General features: G+C 40.7%; 1 protein-coding gene across 8 annotated transcripts in view; it reads left to right on the forward strand.

The window, feature by feature from the left end:
* The window catches only part of myo3b (myosin IIIB), a 581,719-nt gene that overhangs the window by 161,058 nt on the left and 395,648 nt on the right, over window positions 1–25,013 (forward strand). For all 8 annotated transcript variants that reach the window (XM_087989045.1, XM_043693701.2, XM_043693699.2 and 5 more), the window contains one exon: window positions 5,155–5,220. In XM_087989045.1, coding sequence (XP_087845171.1) covers window positions 5,155–5,220 — 66 coding nt within the window. The remainder of the gene's footprint in view (window positions 1–5,154; window positions 5,221–25,013) is intronic.

The raw sequence follows: 25,013 nt of genomic DNA on the forward strand, positions 1-25,013 counted from the left end.
ATGGTTGACAGCAGGGACATTCCTCTGTAATTACCACAGTTGTTTTTTTTGAAAATGCGATTGTGGTATCTTGGAGCTTTCCTGGGATGCTCTCCTCCTTCCAGAGAAAGCAGACAAGGGCATGTCACTGCACTAGGAACTCTTTGTCTCTGCACTTCAGTGTCTCAGCAGGGATACCATCTGCTCAAGCAGCCTTGTTGTTCTTAGGCTGGTGGACTTCATTGAAGGCTGGAGTGTTGCTGAGCTTGTGACATGTAACATGCTGTGGGATGTGTTCAAAGATGTTCGGATTGACGACTGAGCCCTGGTTGAGGAGGTCTCAAACAGCACAAGACCAAAATCTTCAAGCACCATCTGCCCCCACTGCAGACTCTGCAGATTTGTATTGGATTTATATGCTATTTCAGAACCCATTAAATCCAAGTGGAAGTATGTCATCTTTGATCACAAGCACTGCCTGTAAAGGGAAAAGATGAAGTATCTCCATAATGTTCTATGTTGAATTCAGATTTCCAGCATCTGCAGCATTTTTCTTTTTAATTACATTAAACATTTTTGTCTAAGCAAAATGAAATCTTTAATGCTGGATCTCTTTAAAATGTCGTGCAAATCTGCAGGAGATTCTTTAAAAACATACTAACAATCTTGTTTCTTTACATAGTTCCTGAGAACATTTTCCAATGCAATTTCAGCGTCCACATTTATATAGGGAAGTGTCCAACAAAATATATCATTTTGTACTTGGATCCTCCCTACTGGCAGCATGATAGATCTCTATCTTCTAACTTCTCAACCTTAAATTTTAGATAAACACGAACCTTTCAAGCGACTCTTTCTCAACTTTACACTTTGTGGTATATTTTAATTTCACAATAAATAGGATGAAATCTAATTTTACATTGATATAATGATTGGATGTATGACTTTAAAATGGGGACTGAATTATATCATTATGCCTCACTCCAAGTATGTCCCTAATCATGCTTAATTTGAAGACAATGTTTAGACTTGAATTGCATTGAATTTATTGTCTCATGTACTGAGGTACAGTGAAAAGCCTTGTCTTGTGAGCAATACAGGCAGATCACATAGTTAAGTAGCATAGATAAGTAAATAATAGGTAAACAGCGGTAAAAATTAAAACAGAGGTACAGGCAAATGTTAAGAGTTTGTGAGTCCATTCAGTATTCTAACAACAGTAGGGTAGAAACTGTTACGAAATCGGCTGGTGCATTTGTTCAGCCTTCTGTACCTTCTCCCCCATGGTAGAGGTTTTAGAAAAGCATTGCCAGGGTGGAATGGATCTTTGAGAATGCTGGCGGCCTTTCCTTTACAGCGGGCCTGGGAGATGGATTCTATAGATGGGTGGTTGGCATTTGTGATTGTCCGGGCCGAGTTCACCACTCTCTGTAACCGTCTCTGATCTTGAGTGGTACAGTTGCCATACCAGTAATGATACATCCAGACAGAATGCTCTCAATGGTGCACCTATAAAGGTTGGCAAGGGTATTCGCCATCATGCCAAATTTCCTCAGCTGCCTGAGGAAGAAGAGACATTGTTGGTCTTTGTAACCAGTGCGTTCACATGAAGAGTCCAAGAAAGCTAGTTGTGGATGACCACTCCTAGGAACTTGACACTGTCCACTCATTCCACCTCTGTGCTGTTAATTCATTCTCTGTGTTTAGAGCCTCATATATGCTTCTTAAAACTGTGGAGATCCAATTTTCTGTTCTGTGTGCACCTAATGGTGTTCACCTCTACAGTGCCTCTGGACCAATACAAACAGGTCCTTAACATTTCTTCCACTGATACATTGAGTGAAAATTAACTTTAAAAGTGGGTTGATTTTGAGTTGAGTGAAAAATCTCTTCGCTAACACCACCTTTCAGTAAGTCTGTAACTGTGTGTATGAAGCTCCTCGGATGCTGCCTGAACTGCTGTGCTCTTCCAGCACCATTGATCCAGAACTGTGTGTATGGCCAGGCCATTCTAAGGTGGGTTATAGTCTGATTGCAAGCACAAGCTTCCATTCAGACAGACCCAGAGTCCATGGATTAGGCAAGTTAAAACTTCCTCCACTAGTAGGGCACCTCCTGTATCCTGTTTTTCAATAACCACTGAATTACTTTCTGGGGGTCTGAGTAAGAATTTCCATTTCACCAAATCACTGACCGGTCTCTATATCTTTTCTGGTCAAATTTTGGTAGAAGAATGTTTGTATGTTTGCAGAAATATTCATAAGTAAGAAATGCCTATTCTGTGATCCTGTAGTGTATTATGTTACAAGGAGTGCATTGTGATTTTTTTTATCTTTTGTAATTCTTCCTATTGTAATTCTTACTATTGTGGTTTATTAAATTTCTGATTCATCTTCTAGATGAATAGGAATCTATGCTGTTTCCAAATACACTCTGACGTTTTCTTAACCTGTTTTTCAGATGACTTTATTTTGTGACGGTTCATAATATATGCACAATTGGTACTGTCACTTCCACACTCTAGATTGTTTATATTCAGAATAAGCCTGTCTCACTTACAGACTGTAATTCAAAGACTACCATCCATTTTCTTAATTTATAAATGTTTCCACAGTTGAGAGATTTGTATAGATTTCAACACTACTGTGGATGCATTGTAGCCTGGTAAAAATAAACCTGCTATTTTAGCTGCAAGCAAAACAAAATTCAATTTGGCAGTCATCATATATGAATGTTCCTTCAATCTATCTCTTTGATCAGACTTTTGGACAGCTTTGAATGTCCCCTTTTGTAGCTCAATGTCTTTGTTGATATCACTCTCGTACAGCATCTTTTGGGTGTTTTACATTACTAAATGTAAGTTGTATAAATTCACAAAATCTCAGGGGATTTTATAATGCTTTTTTTTTGTTTTTATTAACTTGTTCTGTTGTATCCCTCATCTCTCCTTTCACAATTGTTGAGATGTATGGGAATAAAAGTATTTATTAAATATATATATTCATATACATAAATATTCAAAATAGTTTTGATATTATAATATTGAATTTCTGCATTAATATAGCCATCTATATGGGTCAGTTAGCTCAGTCGGTTGAACGACTAGTTAATGATGCAGAGTAATGCTAACAAGGACTGTTCAATCGCACTGAGATTACATGAAAGGCTCATCTTCTCAACCTCCATCCTTGCCTGAGGTATGATGACACTCAGGTTAAACCACCACTAGTTGTCTTGTTTTAATAAAGGAGCAGTCTTCTGGGACAATGTGACTTTACTTGATGCCCTTTTATGTAAAATTTATATTTAGTTACTAATGCAAACTATTAATTGAACTAAATATTTAGTCTTACATTTACTTGCTGAATGTCATGGCTTGGAAATTCCAGTATTGTTGGCAATATAAATGGAGGCACCTTTATTTCCAGTGAAATTGGAACTGGTGACCCCACCAGAAATTTCAGAGTCTGGTAATTTAAGCAATATCAGCTTGATGAGGAGGAATCCCACCAAATAGGAGCTGATTCTCTGAAAATAAAGACTTATACAACTGACACATTATTTGAACTGCTTTGCTAGTCACAATTTTTTAGCTTTCTCTTTTAAGATGATATCCAATGAAAGAAATGTACTTAGGATTGGATAATTCACCGATAGTCATTGTTGACAGATGAAGAACAAAAGTCTGAAATCAGATCTGATCATTGACCGCATTATGCACATTCATTCCAGAAAATCTTGTACAATACATAACAACAGTTTGTTCTTTCTAACATTTACTTCTTCCTATGCTTGGTTGTATTAGACTGTTTGCTCACAACACGTTTTAGAACGATTACTCATCCATAAAGGAGTCCACCCAAATTTCCTTCAGTTGAAATTATTGAACAGAAAATTGAGTAGGCTCATTTACTGGTGTCCTCAAGCAATCCAACCCAATACATCAGATGCTAGAACTAGAAAATGTACACTGTAATATTTTAAGGAAGGTAAAGAACCCCAGGTAAATGACAGTCTGTGAAATTTCTGTCTGATCCCTTAAGGTAATTTATTGGAGCTGAAGGATGTTACTTTCAAGCTATGATTTATGTTATTTGACCCTTAACACTTTTTTTCCACAGCTGATGTTTCCATGGGCCTAGAAGCATAAAATCCATCATGACCCTGAGTGTTTTATTAGTCACTTATCATGATAATTGCCTGTTCCATTTTTCACAAGGTATTAATCTAGATTGGTATTAAGGGAATTAAACATTTACTTATTTTGATAGCAGCTTATTTCACATAATAATGGCAAATATTTCCCCTGCTTCATTTAAGAGTACATTTTGCATTTCTTCACCATTTAATCATAATTTAAAATTCCTGATTACATCTATGTGATTCATTCTTCATACACTGTTAGTATATTAGCCACGCTCACCTTTTCTTTTAACTGCAATGAAAATCAATTCAATCTGAGTCGTCTTAACATTCAACTTTGAACTAGCTTTAATTATTGAGTGCACTCTAGCTTGAGTTATACTATGTATCAATGCCTTTTTGAAAATGTGATGCTAAAAGTTGTGCATTCTGTTTAAAATATTACTGTAATAATGATGGTGATTTTCCATAATGTCTTTTGGCAATGTCAAGTGGCATTGAGGTTTATTTGAATATTTTATCAGACTCATTGATCATTAGTTTTACATTTCTGACATGATAACTGAGGTATTAAAACAAAGAACTCCAGATGCTTGAAGTCTGAAGCAAAATTACAAAATGTTGAAACTGAGCAGGTTTGAAGGGTACTGGGCCCAAAATGTTAACTCTGCTTTCACTCCACAGATGCTGCCAGACTTGCTGATTTTCTTCAGCAATTTTTATTTTACGATAACCATGGTACTAAAATTTGGAGTTTGCTAATATGTTACAAAATACATTGAACATTTTTGTTTAATACATTTTACCATTACAGCAGCTTTAAAAATGTAGAATTGTTAGGCATTGTGATTTTCAGTGCTTTTTCATTTCACATGGACTTGCATCATTATTTGTTGAATGAAAATTGGACGTTTAGCAGTATGCAGTTCTATACTTGAAAACAATTGAGCAGTTAATTATGGATAAAGGAATAGATCTAATCCTAAACAATTTTTTTATTATTTGTCTTCTCATTTTGTTTCTGCCTTTCAGAAACCCTCCACCTACTTTACTACATCCAGAAAAATGGTGCGCAGGATTCAACCACTTCATTTCACAGTGAGTAAGATTTCCTCTCAATTTACTTGATAGATGTCCATGATCTAACTCACCTGTCAAAGATAACAAGTTTGCAATATTACATTTTGATATAACAAATGGCCAAACTGCTACTGCCCATTTTATATATTTGATGAAATGTTGTTACCCCCAAAACCTATTAAATCGATGAAAGACTGCATAATTTAAAATCTTTTTACAGGATTCATTACTCTGTATAACCATAAATGACAGTTACAGTAATGCAAAAGACATTGTATTATAGTATTTAAACTCTGACATCAAAGCTACATTGAAAGTTACAAAATGCACAGAAACAAACTTGAAGACATTTGTATAAAATACCTCCCAAGGCTGGACAGGGAGTTGTAGCACAGTATTGCATGCTGGATCTGTGCATTACAACAAACAAGTTCAACAGTTGGCATGTATTATGTGTATAATTATTGCAATCAGACTTGGAAATGTTGTTTATAATGTGGTCCTATTTTTGCTAGGTTGAGAGTATTTGCAGGAGAGAACTAAGAGAAGAATGTAGTGTTAAAAGCTTTGGGATTTTGTCAGGCTGATAGAGAGTTGCCCACTAGTTGGAGAAGCAGTAGAGAACTGCTCCTCCATTCCATGGGGGAGGCCTCAATTGTATCAAGTATCCTTTAGGCGTTTAAACGGCCACTTGTTAGGCCTTCCCCACCATTGAAATATGAGGGGGAGATTTCACCCACTGAGACCAGAGTTTGGTAGCTACTGTTGCCACGACCTCACTGGAACCTCATTGGAAACTGATGGTATTGCAGACACAATGTCAAGTGATCAGAGTAATTGAGAGATCTAAGAACAAAGGTGAATGAAGGAGATGTGGGATTTTCAGGGTTGGAGCATGTGTTGTGGGAGAGAGAGGGAGAGGGAGAGACAGGAGCAGGAGGCAAGACACTGCAGATTTCTTTGGCTATAGATGGCAGCCATCACAACAACACTTGATCTTGTACTTTTCTTCATCCATATTTAATTGCTCGATTGTTTTCAAGTATAGGACTGCATACTGCTAAATGTTCAGATTTCATTCAACATGTATTGAGGAAAATTCATATGACAACCTTGTGCACGCAGTTCTGGAAGGGTTTCAGGATAGTCTGGGAACCATGGCTGATTACCTCTCCTAATCAAGGGTAACTGAAACTAATCATAGCCCCATTGCACGCCTTCACTGAGATCAGCTAACTCTGCACCAATTGTGAATAAACCTGTGCTGCCGTGATTGTATAGTTCACCCTCTTACTGACATTTCAGTACTCCTCAATTGTTCTTTGATAATATTTTAAAATCATCCTTTCCATGTCACTTGTTTTTCTTAGCAGGCCTTTACCTATTTCAGGTTGTGCATAGTCAAGTTGGAGCCGTGGATTTCAGCCTTGTTTGGATAAGGAACCCGAGAAAACGTTTTGCAGTTCTTTGAAACCCCAACTATCTCTTCTGCTCTGTGTTGTTAAATGGAAAATGAAGCAAAACATTATTTAGTGGACACATTATTATTTTTCATTAAATGTAAATTGAGGACATTAGTTCAATTTTCAAGTCATCTGAAAATTGCACAGAATTGTTTAGGAATATTCAGGAAACTCTTGGGTTTTGATAGCACTGCATGATAAACACTGAGCTAAAGTGATAATGCCTATTTTAATTGTCCATTTGGTTGGCACTGGATTACCCCAGTTTCACCAGGCAGAAAATAGCATCCAAATGCCTCCTCAATGTGTTTTAAGGATAAAGTAGGATCCTAACATGAGATCCAAACAATCCGAAACAAAAGTAAAATAGTACTAAATTGAGATTTCTTGTAATAATTATACAACAGACATATTGTGGTTCCAACTAATCGTGCAAGACATGGAATGTATGTAGTAGATTGTTTCTCTCCAGGATCACTGGGACCAAAAATAAATCATGTGAGAGAAGCAGGCAGCCAGATTGATCTTCCTTGAAAGTATGACAAATTCTAGATCTCTTGCTGGCTAGTTTGGCCTAGCGAACTTACAGCCCCAGAAGATTGTCATCTAAATTGCACCACCCTGAAACAAACGGATCAGTCACATTGGCTGAAGTGCAGCCAAATGCAGAAGAGCTATCTCTTTATATAGTAAAGGGGGCAGGCTCTTCAAAAGCCTGCATTTGTAAATATAACATATAATTTAATCCAGTTCAGTGAAGTATAATATGTTTTGCTATCAGTAAAGTGTTACTTGTTCAATGTTATGTTAAATGCTACTGTTTCGTACATCACTCTCCATCCCAGTATGGACCCTAGCTCTTGGCATGGTGGGCACCAGAGTGTGTCTGGACAAAAAACAAGAGTAATCTAGTGCAGTGTGTGTAGGACACACCCAGATAAGAACACCCTCCATGCCAAATGGACATACAGACATACCAACGTATAAAGTAGGAGCAGAAGTAGGTTATTTGACTGCTTGAGCCTGCTTTGCCATTCAGTAAGTTCATGGCTGATCTGTTTGTATTTCTAATTCCATAATCTCATCTACCCCTGATAATCATTGATTCTCTTGCTTGTCAAAAATCCAATCATCTCTATCTTAAAAATATTTGATTACATCACCTTCAATACCTTCTAAGGCAGAGAATTCCAAAGTTGTACAACTTTCTGAGGGAAAATATTACTTCTCATCCTGCGGTCCATGTGCTGTAGGTAGACCCAAGTTGCTGTAAGGGCAAGAATGGTAACCCAGTCTTATTCAGGGATGGCCACTGTTTTCCCTAATACTGGTGCCAGTGGCCAATGAACTGGAACCCACTTTTCTTATACCTGTCTTTGAGCTACATATTCAACCTGATAGTTTTATGTATGAAAAGCCAGTTTACACACAGCTCATGTAATAATCCAGAGGTTATAACTTTTGAAGTTCAGCTTTCTAGTTTAGCACCTAACTCATCAGCCTCATTCTACCTAAGTTGTTGGCAACTACATAAACCATGACAACCACTGGATCCTCTTCCTCCCATCACAGAATGGAGTCCATGGTTATCAGGGCTAGGAAGGAGTGTGGAGTTGAGTTTACAATCAAATCTGCTCTGAATTAATGCGTTCGTATGGCTCAACTATAATTTGCACCCAGTACTGATTTTAATCCTTTGTGTCCATATTCAGTAACTAGGTTGGCACTCTAATATTTTGTTAGTTTTGAAATGTATAGTGCTGTTACATCAAATAGGCAGTATAAACTTTAGTAAACCATCTCTGCTTCGTAGACCTGTAATTAATGATCTGCAGGAACCCCTTCTGTGCCATGTACGGCACTATCTTTATAAAATACTTGAATGCAACATTACTGCATCGTAAGTGCTTAAACCTTATTAAAACATCATAATCAGGCATGCTTCTATATATACAATAACTGCTTTACACAGAATTATTTCATTCCCAGAAGGAGACCATTCAGCTCATCTTGCTTACACCTGCTCTATTATTTACTTCCAATCTTCTGAGTTTTTCCCATATCCCTATACAGCATTGCTATCCAAAAAACAGTGCCTCTTGAAGCCTCAAATGCACCACATTTCCAGACAGTGCATTCCGTACCCTTATAACGCACTTGTGAGAAAGGTTTTTCCTCTCACCACCCTTGCTTTGTTTGAACATCACTGCAAGTCTTTGCCATCTTGTTCTAGTTTCTTTCACAAGCAGAAATAGCTTCCCATCATCTACTCTGCTCAAACCACACATGATTTTGAAAACCTCAATCAGATCATCTTTCAGCTGCCTTCTCTTCAGGAAGAACAGTGCCACCCTTTTCAGTTGATCCTCATAGCTGAAGTTTCTCATACTTGGATTCATTCTAATAAATTGCTTCTTTACTCTTTCCTCTGCATTTGTATCTTTCCTGTAATCTGGCACCCACAACTGTACACAATACCCCTGCTGAGGTCTAATAAGTGTCTTATGCAAGGTCGATATCACCTCCTTGTTCTTGTACTCCATACCCCGATTAATAAAGGTGACAACACGGTATGTTTTATTTACTGCTGTCTCCCCCACCACTTTCAATGATCTCTGCATATATTCACACAGGTCCCTTTGCTCCTGTACCCCCTTTCGAATTGTGGCTCTAATTTAGGTTGTCTTTCTTTAGGTTGTCTTAGGTTGGTCTAATTTAGATTGTGCATTACCTCACACTTTTCTGTATTGCAGCTCATCTGCCACCGATCTGCCCACTGCACCAACTTGGCAATATCATTTTAGAGTTCCACACAGTTCTCCTCTCAGTTTACAATTCTTCCAAGCTCAGTGTCATCTGCAAACTTGGAAATTGTCCCCATGCACGCCAAGATCCAGATTGTTAACATACAGAAAGAACAATTGTCTTAGTGCAACTGCTGGGGAAGTCCACTACATGCCCTCCGCGAGCCTGAAAATAAGCATTGACCGTTACTTTCTGTTTTACATCACTCAGTTAATTTTCTCTCCACATTGCCTCTGTCCATTTTACACCACACATGCTTTTGTGGTCTAGCTTCTGTGCTTTGTTCTGAGATTTTTTAAGCTCCAGCTTTCTTGTCCAGCTTTGTCCAAAAAGCAAGTTATAGTTTGGTCTGGATGGAAATCAGATTTTTGGATTTGAAGTAGCTTAGATGAATTGGCTCCATTAAATCAATGAAGAATTGACTATTGGCTTTTCCTTGGTACTTTGAGATAGTGCAGTTTACATCAGTGGAAGCATCTGAACTTCATCAAATTCTTTGAGATAAAATTAAAAATGTTTTCTGTATAATAGGCAAAAAGGAAGTACAGTAGCGCCTCGACATACGAACGACCCCTTTCACGAACAAATCAGTTTACGAACAGGATTGTACGTAAAATTTTGCTTCGACATACGTACGAAATTCAAAGTACGAATGAAGGGACAAACGCAAAAAGCCCGTGTGCAACCATGTGGTTTCATTGTTCTGCTTTGTTACGTGCTTGTTGAATGCAAACGCTCTCGGGCCCCGCGTGATCTCATTCAGTTCGTCTTTGGCGCGTATGCTGTGAACAGCCGTCCGAGCATTCTTACGCTATCCGAACAATGGGAGAAATTGATTCAGTTCGCGAACTGGGTCCCGGAACGGATTAAGTTCGTAAGTCGAGGCGCAACTGTAAATTATTCAGGGTGATATTTAATCAAGGTGTCTGGAATTGTGCCTGCCAGATGGACAGCCAGCGAGAGCTCTACATTGCTTCCTTTGGTGAAGGATATTAAGAATCACTTTAGTGACCACAGCAACCATTCCCTGAAATCTCTGATCCTTAATATGGAAATCCCAAAAGCTGACGGTGCTGATTGGCCATTGGGTCTACACTGATGTCCACATCACAGAGACACAGCTGGAAGTTGCTTGCAATGCGGCTATCAGAATCTGTGAAGGATCTTGGCCAAATGTGAGTGAGGGTGGAATAGAATTGATAGGAGAGTGATAGGGAGGAGGGTCTGAGGCAAGGGCATGCATGTAGTCACAGTGTATTCCAGATGACAGGTTTATTGATCAGCTACTGAGTGCCGAAGAACAGTGCACGCCTTACCCCTCTGGGCATTATGGGTTTCATTAGGCTGATGCCTCAGATACTACATGCAGCATGCCCTGGACAACATCCATGTTGGTCCGGAAAGTAACATTTACACCACACAAGTGCCAAACAATGACAATCACTAACAGAAGAGAAGCTGACCATTATACTGGGAATGCAATGGCATTACTAGGTAAAAACAATGACTGCAGATGCTAGAAACCAGAGTCTAGATTAGAATGGTGCTGGAAAAGCACAGCAGTTCAGGCAGCATCCGAGGAGCAGTAAAATCGACGTTTCGGGCAAAAGCCCTTCATCAGGAATACAGGCAGAGAGCCTGAAGGGTGGAGAGATAAATGAGAGGAGGGTGGGGGTGGGGAGAACGTAGCATAGAGTACAATAGGTGAGTGAGGGAGGGGATGAAGGTGATAGGTAGGGGGAAGGGGGGGTGGAGTAGATAGGTGGAAAAGAAGCTAGACAGGTAGGACAAATCATAGGGACAGTGCTGAGCTGGAAGTTTGGAACTTCAACAGTTTCCTCATTTCCACTTCCCCCACCTCACCCCAGTTCCAAACTTCCAGCTCAGCACTGTCCCCAACACTACTATTATAGGACAAACCAAACAGAGAACAGCCAGGGAATTCCTAGAGGCATGGCACTCATCCACAGATTCAATCAATAAGCACATCGATCTGGACCCAATATACCGGCCACTGAAACGGACAGCTGGAACTGACAACCGGAAGCGGCAGATTCAAACCACTACAAATGCCGGAGGAAAGATCACAGAAGCGATTCACAGGAGGCTCCCAAGCACTGAGGATGTCACCTAGACAGGGGACGAAATGTCTGCAACACAAATTCCCAGCTCGGCGGACAGAACCACAACACCATTCTAATCTAGACTCTGCAATGGCATTACTGTCTCTGCATCCCCAACTGTCAAAATTCTGGATATCACTATTGACCAGAACCAGAATTGATCAGCCATATAAATGTTGTGCCTGCAAAAGCAGGTCAGAGACTAGAAATTCTGTGGCAATTAATTCACCTTCTATTTCCAAATACCTGTCCACCATTTACAAGGCATGAAAGGAATGTGATGGACGCCTCGATGAGTGTAGCAGCAGCAACACTCAAGGATCTTGCTGCCATTTAAGACAAGACAAAGCAGCCCACTTGATTCACATCCCATCCATCATCTTCAATATTCACTCCCTCATTACTGATCTCAAAGTCATAACATTGTGTACCATCTTCAAAATGCACTGTCACAATTCATCAAATCCCCTTCAACAGTGTCTTCCAAATTTGTGACTTCTACCGCCAAGAAGGACAAGAGCAGCAGATACTTGGAAACATCACCCCCACCTTCCCTCCAAGCCCCGGACAGTCCCGGCTTGGAATTGTATCACCATTCATTCACTATTGCTATGTCAAAGTCCTGGAACTGCTTCCCCAACAGCACCATGTCCAAGGACATCAGTGGTTCAAGAAGGCAGTTCATCACTACCTTGTCCAGGATAATTATGTTAAAGCTCCTTGGTTTTCCTACTAAAAATGAGAGAACAAGAAAAAATTAAAGTATTAAAGATCCTTTATTGATTGCTTCTCACCACGTGGCTGGGGAGCCCAGTAATCCTGAGTGTGTGCTTACACACTAGATAGCGTTGCAAGCGCTCTCCCATATGCTTTTTATACCTTTTTTTAAAGAAGAGGAATTTCCTGCAGTTTCATGTGCAATTGCCCCCAATTCAGTTACTGCTAGGACACATCGGGACAAACCTTTGGTCATGTGCACTCATTATCTTGCTGTTCACAGTAGTTTCTTTATTTTCTTTGTTTACGCTTGGCCATGTCCAAGCTAACTACACTCTGCCCCGACACTATTTTGTTTAACATACCAGTTATATCAGTTTCAAGCAAGCTAAAATGTTGCCTAAAATTTACCATTCTTACATTCCCCCTTTGATTATTCCATTATCACATTTCAAAAAGGTCATCAGCTGGAAATAATACCACGCAAACATTTAAGCAGAAGTATAACCCCTACAAACAACAGAATAATAGAGGCATAATGACTGATCATGCCCCAGAAATTGCCCAGTAAATTAAAAGGCCACCATCCCACAGAGAGGTCCTCCTGCATTCCTTCAATGTAGGTTTTTATGGTTTCTATCTCGCAGGTTACATTGTAATAGGAGTCAGTGATATTAGTAATGCACTGATTACCTTACATACGCCACCCTCCTTAGCCAACAAGTAATGTAGGGCATAACGGTTCTGTAAGGCAAAGAGTCGCAATTCCCTGAGTTCCTTATTCATACTATTGAGGGCCTTGGCGGTGGCATTTCCTCGGATGGTGACGCCACAGATTAGAAAGTTTCAGTTCTTGGCAGCCAACAATCCTCCTGACCCGCCAAGACTGAGGGTATCTAGGAAACCATACCCCATGGAGGATCCAAGGGTCTTAGGATCCGTCCACTGCTCACAGAATTCCTCGGAGACAGATCGGGATGAGGGTCTATGAGGGATTTTGATATTATAAGGACAGGGAATGGTTACTGGTCTGACAGAACCAGTGGCAAATTGGGTGGGGTGCTTCCTAACAGTGGTAGCATAGATACCATTGAAAATGAACATATATCTACCGGTCAATTGGTAATAAGTGGAATTTCGAGGCAATTTCGCCCAGAATAACCCACCTTGAACCAAGCATCTGTAGGTGACCATTGCTCATTGGGATCATGATTTTTGACGAAGAAAGACTAGTTCCCGACCTGGACATGAGTCCCATTTCCATCGCCATCACTATCTGAGTGCCTCGAGTGAGGTCTACACACTGGGACTTGGTACAGGAACAATGATATTGTTCACTATTTAAGTCACAACAGTGTTGGAGGCAGTGCTTCAGCACACAAGAGATGTTGTGGGATACAATTACCATTTCACACATTCATCCCTTTCCATCATGGCACATCGGGTAACTAGTGCCATTGTCATAGTGACATTGACAAGTGGGATTGGGACATCTGTTTGTAGGTTTCTCCACTTCACTCAGGATCTTGGCGTATGCACTAACTCCCTACAGACCTCATTTCCCCTATGACAAGTTAGGTTATCCACTTTCCCAGGTATCTCTGAAGATGTCAGACTCCAACATGGAGTTTTCCCTACCAGGGTGGTCTTCCACGCATCCTCCTGACACTTGTCTCTGGTACTGTTGGAAACTTTAAGGAGGATGCGGAGCTGGCCCCTGGTTACTGACCAAAGAGGGGTAGCAACTAACATTGAGGTGGTTGAAAGTGGTAGGGGATAACATAGTGGCTTTCCCGTCCTATGAATTTTAAGATGGGTGTGCCAGAATAAATTATCCCACAGATCCACAATAGAAAATCTTAGAAAAAATACAAGGAGCATGACAAGCATGATTAAAATCAGTCCTTGGTGGTCATAACTCTCCTAGTCGTCTGTGGTAGTGGAACCGTACCCATGGTTCTCTTGAAATCTGATAGGTGAATTCAGTTGGACAGCCCTTCAACCTTCACAGCAGTGGGAGAAGTGAGCAAAACTTGGAATGGTCCTTTCCACCGTGGCTCTGACTTCTTCTGTCTCTAGTTCCTTATTGGGACCAGGTCTCCTTTTGGGAGAGCAGGCACTTGCTCCAATCCATCATTACCCTTCTGGGCCTCCTGAACCTGGGAATGTAGAGCTAAAAGAGATTTTGTTAGAGCTTGAGCACATGTTGTTAGTTCCTCATTCATTGCATGTAGATTAAAAGTGATCTTTGGATTCCGTCTGGCTTCCCAGAGAGTCCTTAGAGGCCTGCCGTACATCAATTCTGCTGGAGTCAGTTTAGTTGGAGAGTGCGGGATAGCCCGAATTTCAAAAAGGGCTAGGGGTAAGACCTTTAACCAGGTTAGACCAGTCTCGTCAGCCAGTTTTGCCAACTTTTCTTTTAGGACCCCGTTAGCCCTTTCCACTACACCTGCTGCCTGTGGGTGCTGTACACAGTGGAACTACTATCTGACATTAAAATGCTCACATAGTTCCTTATTTATCTTTGCCACAAAATGGGGGCCATTATCAGAACTGATGATTTCAGGAAGACTGAATCTCGGAATGACGTCCCGTAGCAGGATCATAATGGTGGTTTCTGCAGGCTCGTCTGTGGTGGGCTGTACTTCAATCCACCAGCTAAAAACATCAATAATAACCAAACAATATTTGTAACAGTGCACACGTGGTAGTTCCATGAAATCAAGCTGAATACATTGAAAAGGCCTTTGTGGAAGTGGCATTTTCCCTCCTGGACCTGGCACCGATTTTCCTGGGTTGTGCTAGGCACATATGCGGCAAGACACTACAATTTCACCAATTTCTTTATTCATTTTCGGGTGGCACCAGGTTGTGTTACATAATTTTACCATTCACCCCTTACCCGACAAGTTGTCTGGACATTTTAAGCCTTTACCCTTATCCTTTTGAGTTACAGCCAATTGGAGAGTGCTCTCAGGTTTTGGATCTGGTTTTAATTCCTTTTTTTAGAGTCATAGAGTCATAGAGATGTACAGCTATGCCAATCACACTCGACTTTCAAAACTTCTCATTTCTTTAACTCCCCTGTCGACGTACATAACCCAATCCCTCTTTTACATGCATGATCTTGCCAACTCTTAATTTTCATTTCATCCTGCCTTCTCTTGACCTCCTGTTTTCATTCCCTAATCAATCCCTTCTATTTATCACTCGCCTTTTTATCCCATATTTTCCTTTCAGCCTATTTGATTGCAGCTACATTCCAGGTACCCCCTTCTGGCCATTTGTCAGTGCCCAGATATTTAGTCAACTGTGCTCTCAATACTCCATCGTCTTTTCCCTTTTCCCTTTTCCAAATTCTGTTCATGCATGTATTGTACTGGGGAATCCCTGTCACTCTTGTCTAGTCATTGTCCCATCTTTTAAAATGTAAGATGAATTTACTCCTAAATCCCAATAAAGAATTTACATAGCCTCAAGTGTCAATCAGAGCCTGTTTCAGCAAATGTCCTCCAACCAGGTTAGTTTTTAGTTTTTCCTAATTCTTTTGACCTCCTTATGTCATCCTATATCAAGACTTATATCTTTGGCTAGGTTAGTCATCCGTCCACAACCAACCATCAAGAAATCTTTGTCTCTGACCCGATTTTCTGAACAAATCATCCGCCCACGACAAATTCCTAAGGTGCCACCATGTTCCTGTAAATTAACACCAAAACTTTTTCCTACCATAAGTCCAGTCCTTCCTTCACCCCGTTCTCTCGTGGATCCCGGTGGGGAACGAGGTCAACCTTGAGCGAGGGGCCACAGTGTTCCCAGGAGTAACTTACTGGAGCCCGAACACAAGGGACTTGGTTGTGCACTCTTTACTCCTGCTGAGTCCTGGGTTCACCACAGTCACTTCTTCGAGGAGCAGTTTCCGCACGGGAACCCGGACGAGCCCCCAAAATGTTAAAGCTCGCTTGCTTTCCTACTAAAAATGAGAGAACAAGAAAAAAATTAAAGTATTAAAGATCCTTTATTGATTGCTTCTCACCACATGGTGGGGGAGCCCAGCAATCCCCAGTGTGAGCTTATACACAAGACAGTCCTGCAAGTGCTCTCCTGTGTGCTTACACAAACCAAGGCTTTTTATACCTTGTTTTAAAAAAGAGGCATTTCCTGCAGTTTCGTGTGCAACTGCCCCAGTTCAGTTACTGCTAGGACATGTTGGGACAAGCCTTTAGTCGTGTGCACTCGTCTTTGTTTCTTTCTTTTCTTTGTTTACACTTGGCCATGTCCAAGCTAACCACACCCTGCTGCAACACCATTTTGTTTAACATATCAGTTGTATCAGTTTTAAGCAAGCTAAAATTATCCTAAAATTTACCATTCTTATAATTAAGGATGGGTAATACATGCTGGCCCATCCAATAACAGCCACATCTCATGCAAAATGATTTGGCAGCAGAGTAGGATGGCTGCCACATGACTTTCCATACCAAACCTAATTAAACCAGAAGTGGAAAGGTGGGAGGCAGCAGGCTCAGCACCAGATACTGTCCTGCCCAATTGAATCTCTCCGCTACCTCTCCACTTGCTTTGAGGTAGGACAATAATTTTCATTCTCAGAATATGGTGCTTGAATCATCATCCTTTATAAAGGGTACTTTGACTCTGACACATCAATATCACATACTATGTGGTATTGGAACACCTGCTTGTTCTATGATGTGGAGGAGCTGGTTTTAGACTAACTGATCTACAGTTTCCTGGATTATCTCTATTTCCCTTCTTGAATAGAGGAACAACATTAGCTACTCGCCAGTCCTCTGGGACCTCTCCACTGGCTAATGAGGATGCAAAGATATTGGTCAAAGCCCCAGCAATCTCCTCTCTTGCCTCTCTCAATAACCTGGAGTAGAAACCATTAGGCGCCAGGGACTTATCCATCTTAATGTTCTTCAAGAGACCAACACCTCTTCTTTCTTGATCTTAAAATGCCCAGAATTTGCTCCATACAAACCTCACTATCCTCCACATCCTTCTTCTGGATGAATACTGACGTAAAGTACTCATTTAGGATCTCACTCACATCCTCTGCCTCCAAGCACAAGTTCCCTTCTTTATCCTTGCATAATCCTACCCTTCTTCCTAGTTATCCTTTGGTTTTTAACATATGTATAAAATGTCTTGGGATTCTCTTTAACCCTACTTGCCAAGGTCTTTTCATGGCCCTTTCTTAATCTCCTAATTCCTGCTTGAGTTCTCTTCTGCTTTTTTTATATTCCTCACGGGCCCTATCTGATTTTAGCTTCCTCAACCTTATATATAATTCTTTTTGCTTTTTAACTAAATTCATGACCTTCTTCATTATCCAAGGGTCCCTTTCCTTGCTGTCCCTGTCGTTTCTCCTCATTGGAACATGCTGGTCCTGTACTCTCATCAGCAGGTCTTTAACCAATTCTCTCATGTCAAACGTGGGCTTGCCTAATAACAGCTCTTACCAATGAACACTTCTTAGTTCCTGCCTAACACTGATGTAATTTGCCCTTCCCCAATTTAGTACCTTGCCACAAGATCCTGACTTACCCTTTTCATAGCTATCTTAAAAAATAAGAAGTTGTGATCTCTGTTTCCAAAATGCTGTCCCACTGAAAGGTCAGTCACCTGGCCATGCTCATTAGCCAGTATAAGGTCCAGTATGGCCCCTCTTCTAGTTGAACCATCCACATACTGTTTCAAGAAACCCTCTTGAATGCATTTAATAAATTCTGCCCTGCTTAAGCCTCATGCTCTAAGGAAGTCTCAGTCAATATTGGGGAAGTTGAAGTCACCATCTATGATAACTCAGTTTTTAATGCGCCTTTCCGTAATCTGTGCACAAATTTGTTCCTCGATGTCTCAGTGGCTGTTGGGGGCCCTACAGTACAATCCTATCAGAGTGATTGCACCCATCTTATTTTTGAGATCTACCCATTATTGCCTCAGTGGATGAGCCCTCCAGTATGTCCTCTGTGAGTGCAGATGTAACATTCTCCCTGATTCATAATGCATCTTCTCCACCTCTTTTACCTTCCTCTCTATCCCGTCTCAAACAATGAAACCTTGGAATGTTGAGCAGCCAGTCCTGTCTCAGCCAAGTTTCTATAATGATCACAACATCATAGTCCCATGTACTAATTGAGACTCTAAACTCATCTGCCTTACCTATAAAACTCCTTGTGTTGAAGTAAACACACTTCAGCCCATTAGTACCATTGTGTTCATTTACCTGTCTCTGCCTGTCCTTTCTTTCTGATTTACAGGTCCTATCATTTGTCTTCCCCCTCAATCCCTCCACTTGCTGACCTGCTGCTCTGGTTCCCAGCCCCTTGCCACTCAAGCCACTCATCCCAAATATAAATGTACATTGCATGTACAGTTTAGCAGCCTATTTAACATAATATCCTCATAATGGAGTAAACTAGCTGTTTGAATTGTTTTTGCATGCTGGACAACATTGGCTCAACATATATTAGCATCAAAAACAGGTTAGCTGGTAATCCACCACTTAAAATGGCTGCTGCTTTTGCTGACCTAACAACATCAATGGATCATGAAATTTGTTCCAGGTGAAGTTCCTTAAGATGTTTTATAAACTTAAAAGATGCTGTATCAAAGCACAATTTTTAAATCGACATCAAGCAAACAAACTTAAATTTTTTAACAACAAGTCAATCTGATTTACGACACCATTCTAACATAAAAGATTGGTTTTATATTTCACGGAGTAATGTTGGGACCATCTGTACGAGAAGCAAAGGTCATATGAACCATTTTCAAATCCAAGCTTGCCACTCTTACTAAAGGTTGTGGGTGAATAAATGGAAAGCTTAAGCTGACAGCTCTAACACCCTTAAACCATTTGTCATAATCCAACTGCAAACCATACTGTACTTTCAGTGGCAAGAAGTGAATCATGGTAAGTTTGAAAAGTAGGCCAAGTGAAAGATTTGTGTGATTTTTGACCTCTGTCACTGAAAAGGCAAAGTATTCTGAATTATTCTGAAATCATGAGGACCAGTGGGAGTAAATCAGGCATTGATTTAACTTGAAGCCATTACTTCATTGGTGATTGAGACTTGACTGACAGGGCAGTAATTGATCTGCCTTTTGTGAACAGGTCATACCTGGGCAACTTTCCACATTGTTAGACAGACACTAGTGTTCTAGCTGTACTGAAACAGTTTGGTTCATGTTGTGGCTAGTTTGTGGACGGCACGGTGGCACAGTGGTTAGCACTGCTGCCTCACAGCGCCTGAGACCCGGGTTCAATTCCCGCCTCAGGCGACTGACTGTGTGGAGTTTGCACATTCTCCCCGTGTCTGCGTGGGTTTCCTCCGGGTGCTCCGGTTTCCTCCCATAGTCCAAAGATGTGCAGGTCAGGTGAATTGACCATGTTAAATTGTCCATAGTGTTAGGTAATGGGTAAATGTAGGGGTATGGGTGGGTTTCGCTTCGGCGGGTCGGTGTGGACTTGTTGGGCCGAAGGGCCTGTTTCCACACTGTAATGTAATCTAATCTAAACTGATGCACAAGTCCTCAGTGCTATTGCCAGAATGTTGTCAGTTGCCTTTGCTGTATCCAGTTCCTTCTGCCATGTTTTGATACCATGTGGAGTGAATCACACTGCTAAAAGACTGGCTTCTGTGATGTTGGGGACGTCGCAAAATGAATCATCCACGTGGCTCAAATGGCTAAAGATGGATACAAATACTTCAGACTTGTATTATGCACTAATGTGCTGGGCTTCCCCATTATTGAGGTTGGGGATATTTGTTGATCCTCCTCCTCCAATGAGATGTTCAATTGTCCAATTTCATTCACTGCTATGTCGCTAGACTGCAAAGTTTAGAACTGATCCATTGGTGTGGAATTGCTTAGTCCTATTTAGTGCACATTGCTTTCATTGTTCCACATGCAAGTAGTCCTGTTTTATATCGTCACCGGGTTGAAAACTAACTTTTAGGTCCATCTAGTGCTGCTGCAGGAATTCTCTCCTGCACTCTTCATTGAATCAGGGTTGATCACCTGCTGTGAAGATAATTGTAGAGTATGGGATATAGTGATCTATAGGGGTACGGACTGTGACCAAACACTGGGGCATTTATCTCTCCACCCCAGAGGCTCCCTGCCTTCATTCCTGATGAAGGTCTTTTGCCCGAAACGTCGATTTTCCTGCTCCTCGGATTCTGCCTGACCTACTGTGCTTTTCCTGCACCACTCTAATCTAGATTCTGATTTCCAGCATCTGCAGTCCTCACTTTTGCTACAATTCTTTTTGCCACTGATGACCCTTCTCATGGATGCCCAGTTTTGAGTAGTTAGATCAGTTCAAAGTCCATCCAATTTTGCATACTCATAGTACTACACAGCATGATGGAGGGTGTCCTCAGCATGAAGACAGGACTTCATCTTTACATGGAAAGTGAGATAGTCAACCCCTACAATAATGCCAAATATGGACGCAGCTGTGAAAGGTAGATTGGTGAGGATAAGATCAAATCAAATTTATTCATGTGTTCATTCCCTCACCACCGTCACCAACACAGTGTACAAGCTGTGCCCTTCAGCATTCAGCCAGTTTGGTCAGTAGTGGTGCTACTTAGTCACACATAACAATTACCATTAAAGTCCCCCATCCAAAATATGTTCTGAGTTCTTGCCACTGTCAGTGCTTCCTCAAAGTATGTTTCAATATGGAGGAGTATTGATTTGACAGCTGGTTGCGGGTGAGGTTTGTGGTTAGTAGGTGGTAAGCAGCAGGAGGTTTCTTCATCTATGTTTGCCATGAGAATTTCTGGGGTTGGAGACAATGTTGAGGTTTCCAAGGGTAACTCCTTCCCAACTGTGTTCCACTGTGGGTGTTCCACTCTTCTGGATTTGACCTGTTGTTGGGACAGGACACACCAAGTGATGCTAAAGGTTTTATATGTGTCACTGTCTGTTAAGTATGATTCTGAGAATATGACTATCGCAGTCTGTTACTTTACTAGTCTGTAGCACACCTCTTCCACTTTTAGTACAAACCCCCAAATGTTGGTAGGGAAGACATTGCAGGGTGAATTGGGCTATGTTTGTCATTGTAAGTTCTAGAGTCTAGGTTGTTACCAGGCGGTCTATTTGGTTTTCTTTATTTGTTTAAACATTGTTTCTGGCATCAGCACAATTTTATTTTGTTTTTTTTTCCAAATATTCTGCCTAGAAAAAACTAGTTACCTCAAGGTTTATGATCACAGTCATATTCACAGTCATTGGTCATGTCACCCTTACCCTCAGCTGTAATACGTAATGGATTTCAATAGGCACCTCCTTAGTGAAATGGAGACCTTGAGGATATTCTTCCTCCCTGAAGTTGTGGAAGGAGAATTGCGCCTTTCAGACCTGGGGTTTACTGAGTGATCTCCCTCTGTCCGGTTGGCTGCCTACACCCCCACCCCCGCCATCCTCTTCATCCCCAACACCTTCTTTCAAATGCTCATTCTTCTCTATCTTGACTCTGCTCACTCAATCTACATAACCAGGTGGATATAAATATTGCACATGTGTCTAGGAGCAAATAGTCTGAGCAGAATCTTTGAAATGAGGGCCATTCTTGCATGTACCAAATGATTTGCTTTGGACTTCAACATAAATGATTCTTGAAATCACCAAACAATTGATGTACAGCATGGAAACAGACCCTTCGGTCCAACCCGTCCATGCCGACCAGATATCCCAACCCAATCTAGTCCCACCTGCCAGCACCTGGCCCATATCCCTCCAAACCCTTCCTATTCATATACCCATCCAAATGCCTCTTAAATGTTGCAATTTTACCAGCCTCCACCACATCCTCTGGCAGTTCATTCCATACACGTACCACCCTCTGCCCGAAAAGGTTGCCCCTTAGGTCTCTTTTATATCTTTCCCCTCTCACCCTAAACCTATGCCCTCTAGTTCTGGACTTCCTGACCCCAGGGAAAAGACTTTGTCTATTTATCCTATTCATGCCCCTCATAATTTTGTAAACCTCTATAAGGTCTCCCCTCAGCCTCTGACACTCCAGGGAAAACAGCCCCAGCCTGTTCAGCCTCTCCCTATAGCTCAAATCCTCCAACTCTGGCAACATCCTCGTAAGTCTTTTCTGAACCCTTTCAAGTTTCACAATATCTTTCTGATAGGAAGGAGACCAGAATTGCACGCAATATTCCAACAGTGGCCTAACCAATAAACCTGTACAGCCGCAACATGACCTCCCAACTCCTGTACTCAATACTCTGACCAATAAAGGAAAGCATGCCAAACGCCTTCTTCACTATCCTATCTACCTGCGACCCCTTTTTTCAAGGAGCTATGAACCTGCACTCCAAGGTCTCTTTGTTCAGCAACACTCCCTAGGACCTTACCATTAGCAGGATATGTCCTGCTAAGATTTACTTTCCCAAAATGCAGCACCACGCATTTATCTAAATTAAACTCCATCTGCCACTTCTCAGTCCATTGGCCCATCTAGTCCAGATCCTGTTGTAATCTGAAGTAGAAATCAATCAACAATTAACCAAAGAGAAGTTGATGGTCCCTTTAACTGGTAGTTGGGAGAGGTCTTACCTGCTGCTGGATGCACAGTCAAGAGAGGTGTTAGCTGACGTTTTGTGGTTTAAAATGGTATTGCTAACATTAAACCAGCATCATTTGGTGCATCCTCCCTGCAGTCATGTTTACCTTTTCAGCAAAGTGACATCCTGTATGGGCAGTGCCTGAATTTTGTGTGCATGCTGTATGTGTTATTTTGGAATCAAAATGACAACTATAGGCAAAAGTATGGACATTGCACAACTGTCAAGTCTAGAGTTAACCAAAGTGTGAGGGTTTTGGCAGCAGATGAGCTTGAAGCAGTGGTAGTGTCAAACATTTTTAAAGAAGTGGAAGGTGGCAATTGCAATGATGAAGCAGATATATAGTTGGGAGTTCATTTATGGCCAAATACGATATGGATTTTGATGCATTTTGTGTCAGAAATCCTCCATTGAATATTCAAGTGACACAAATCTGGGACAGCTTTTCATGTGTGGAATTTTGAGAATGATGTATTTCTTTTTATTGATGATTTCCTGCACTGATCTGAACTCTGAAGTGCAGTCTGTTTTTAGGACACAGGAGCTGCTAATACTACTGGATCTTTACATGCCTCGTCTGTATGCTACCTTTGTCTATTTGTAGCTGAATATTATTTTCTAAGTGTAACAGAAAGATTTTCTGATCTACTAATAACAAAATGGCAGTTTACATCATTAAGGCATAGCAACACAAACAATGTTATCAGCAACTGCAAGCTGTCTGCAGATTTTTCAAGCCACTTCCCGCAGTACCATATGTGGGCGTCTGCTCTTGTTCATGGGTAATAAATGCCTTATCCTCAGCTTCCAATTATGGCAGCAAATAGCTGCTCAGTGTGACAAAATGGAAATGGTGTTTAGATGTCTAGTTGCTAGATGGCAGCAAATGGCTGCAACCTATGGTTAATGTAGTGACACTAATGAATTCTGAGAATTAATTTTCAGCTAAGAAAGCCTGATGAAGGCTGCCAGAATGTCAAACAAGATAAGAGAGTGACTGTCACTAGAGTTTGAGTTTATTTGTTTTCTGCTGGTTGGTGATTGTTCCTGACCTCTCAAATTGCGAGATGGTGGTGTGATCTACATCATAAACAGCCTGGCTGATGTTGCATATTAACTAAACAAATTAATGATTGCATATTGCATAATTTAACTCTAAAATTCCATTCTTTTAAAGTAGAACCCATTATTTTTGTTTTTCATAAGGAAAGACGATATTTTTCAATAAATTGTATGACAATTAAATAATAAAAAACAATCCTATAAAACTCACAGAATCCAAAATGTAACTGCTAATTTTGTGGTTGGATAGAAAATGAATGTAGCTGACTCTATATATACTGCCCATTGTATGCAAGTTGCTGCTGATCAGGTCTCTTTTTATTAAATGTAATTATTTTTCAAATGTTTATATATCCTTTAAACATTGGTCCTGACATGTAGTAGTTGGATGCTGTAATATACATTGGTGGGAAGAATAAACAAAATAATTAATTTCTGTGCCTTATTGATATATGTTATCAAATGTATTGGAAAAAGTGGATAAGTCACTTTTTCACTTTTACTGTGGCAAGTTGCAGTGTACAGTAATGAGCACAAACACACCCAGCAAGTCCTGCTTACATCACTGCCAGGAAAATGCTGAAATCAATGTGTGAGAGTGATAGCTAACTCATAAACTGTAGCTTTAAAGCACACAGAGGATGATGTGGAATATCTGTATAGGATAGGGCATTAGGGTGATTGTGAAATTGGGCTAAAGGAGCAACTAATGAAGCTTGCTACTTATCACTTGCTGGTACACTCGTAGTTCAAGAAACTAGATCTTAACTCTCCTTTAATGGTAGGTGAAGCTTCGGTAATGATATAAATCAGATCTGTTTCTATGTACAGTATAAACTGTGCTTGTTCAACTTTTAACCATGTTCTGAAATAGAAAGCTAGAAGCATGATATAATAATTGCATTAGCAGAAAAGCTTGCAGTCTACAAAACTATTTTAAATGCAAATTCTATCTTGTAAAAGATTTTGAAATGTTTGTGAATGTTGTTATTTTCCCATCTTAAACAACAGCCGATTGAAGC

This window comes from Chiloscyllium plagiosum, unplaced genomic scaffold (assembly GCF_037043375.1).
Source record: "Chiloscyllium plagiosum isolate Xiang-an unplaced genomic scaffold, Cpla_swu_hap1 HiC_scaffold_7, whole genome shotgun sequence".
Classification (NCBI taxonomy): Eukaryota; Metazoa; Chordata; class Chondrichthyes; order Orectolobiformes; family Hemiscylliidae; genus Chiloscyllium; species Chiloscyllium plagiosum.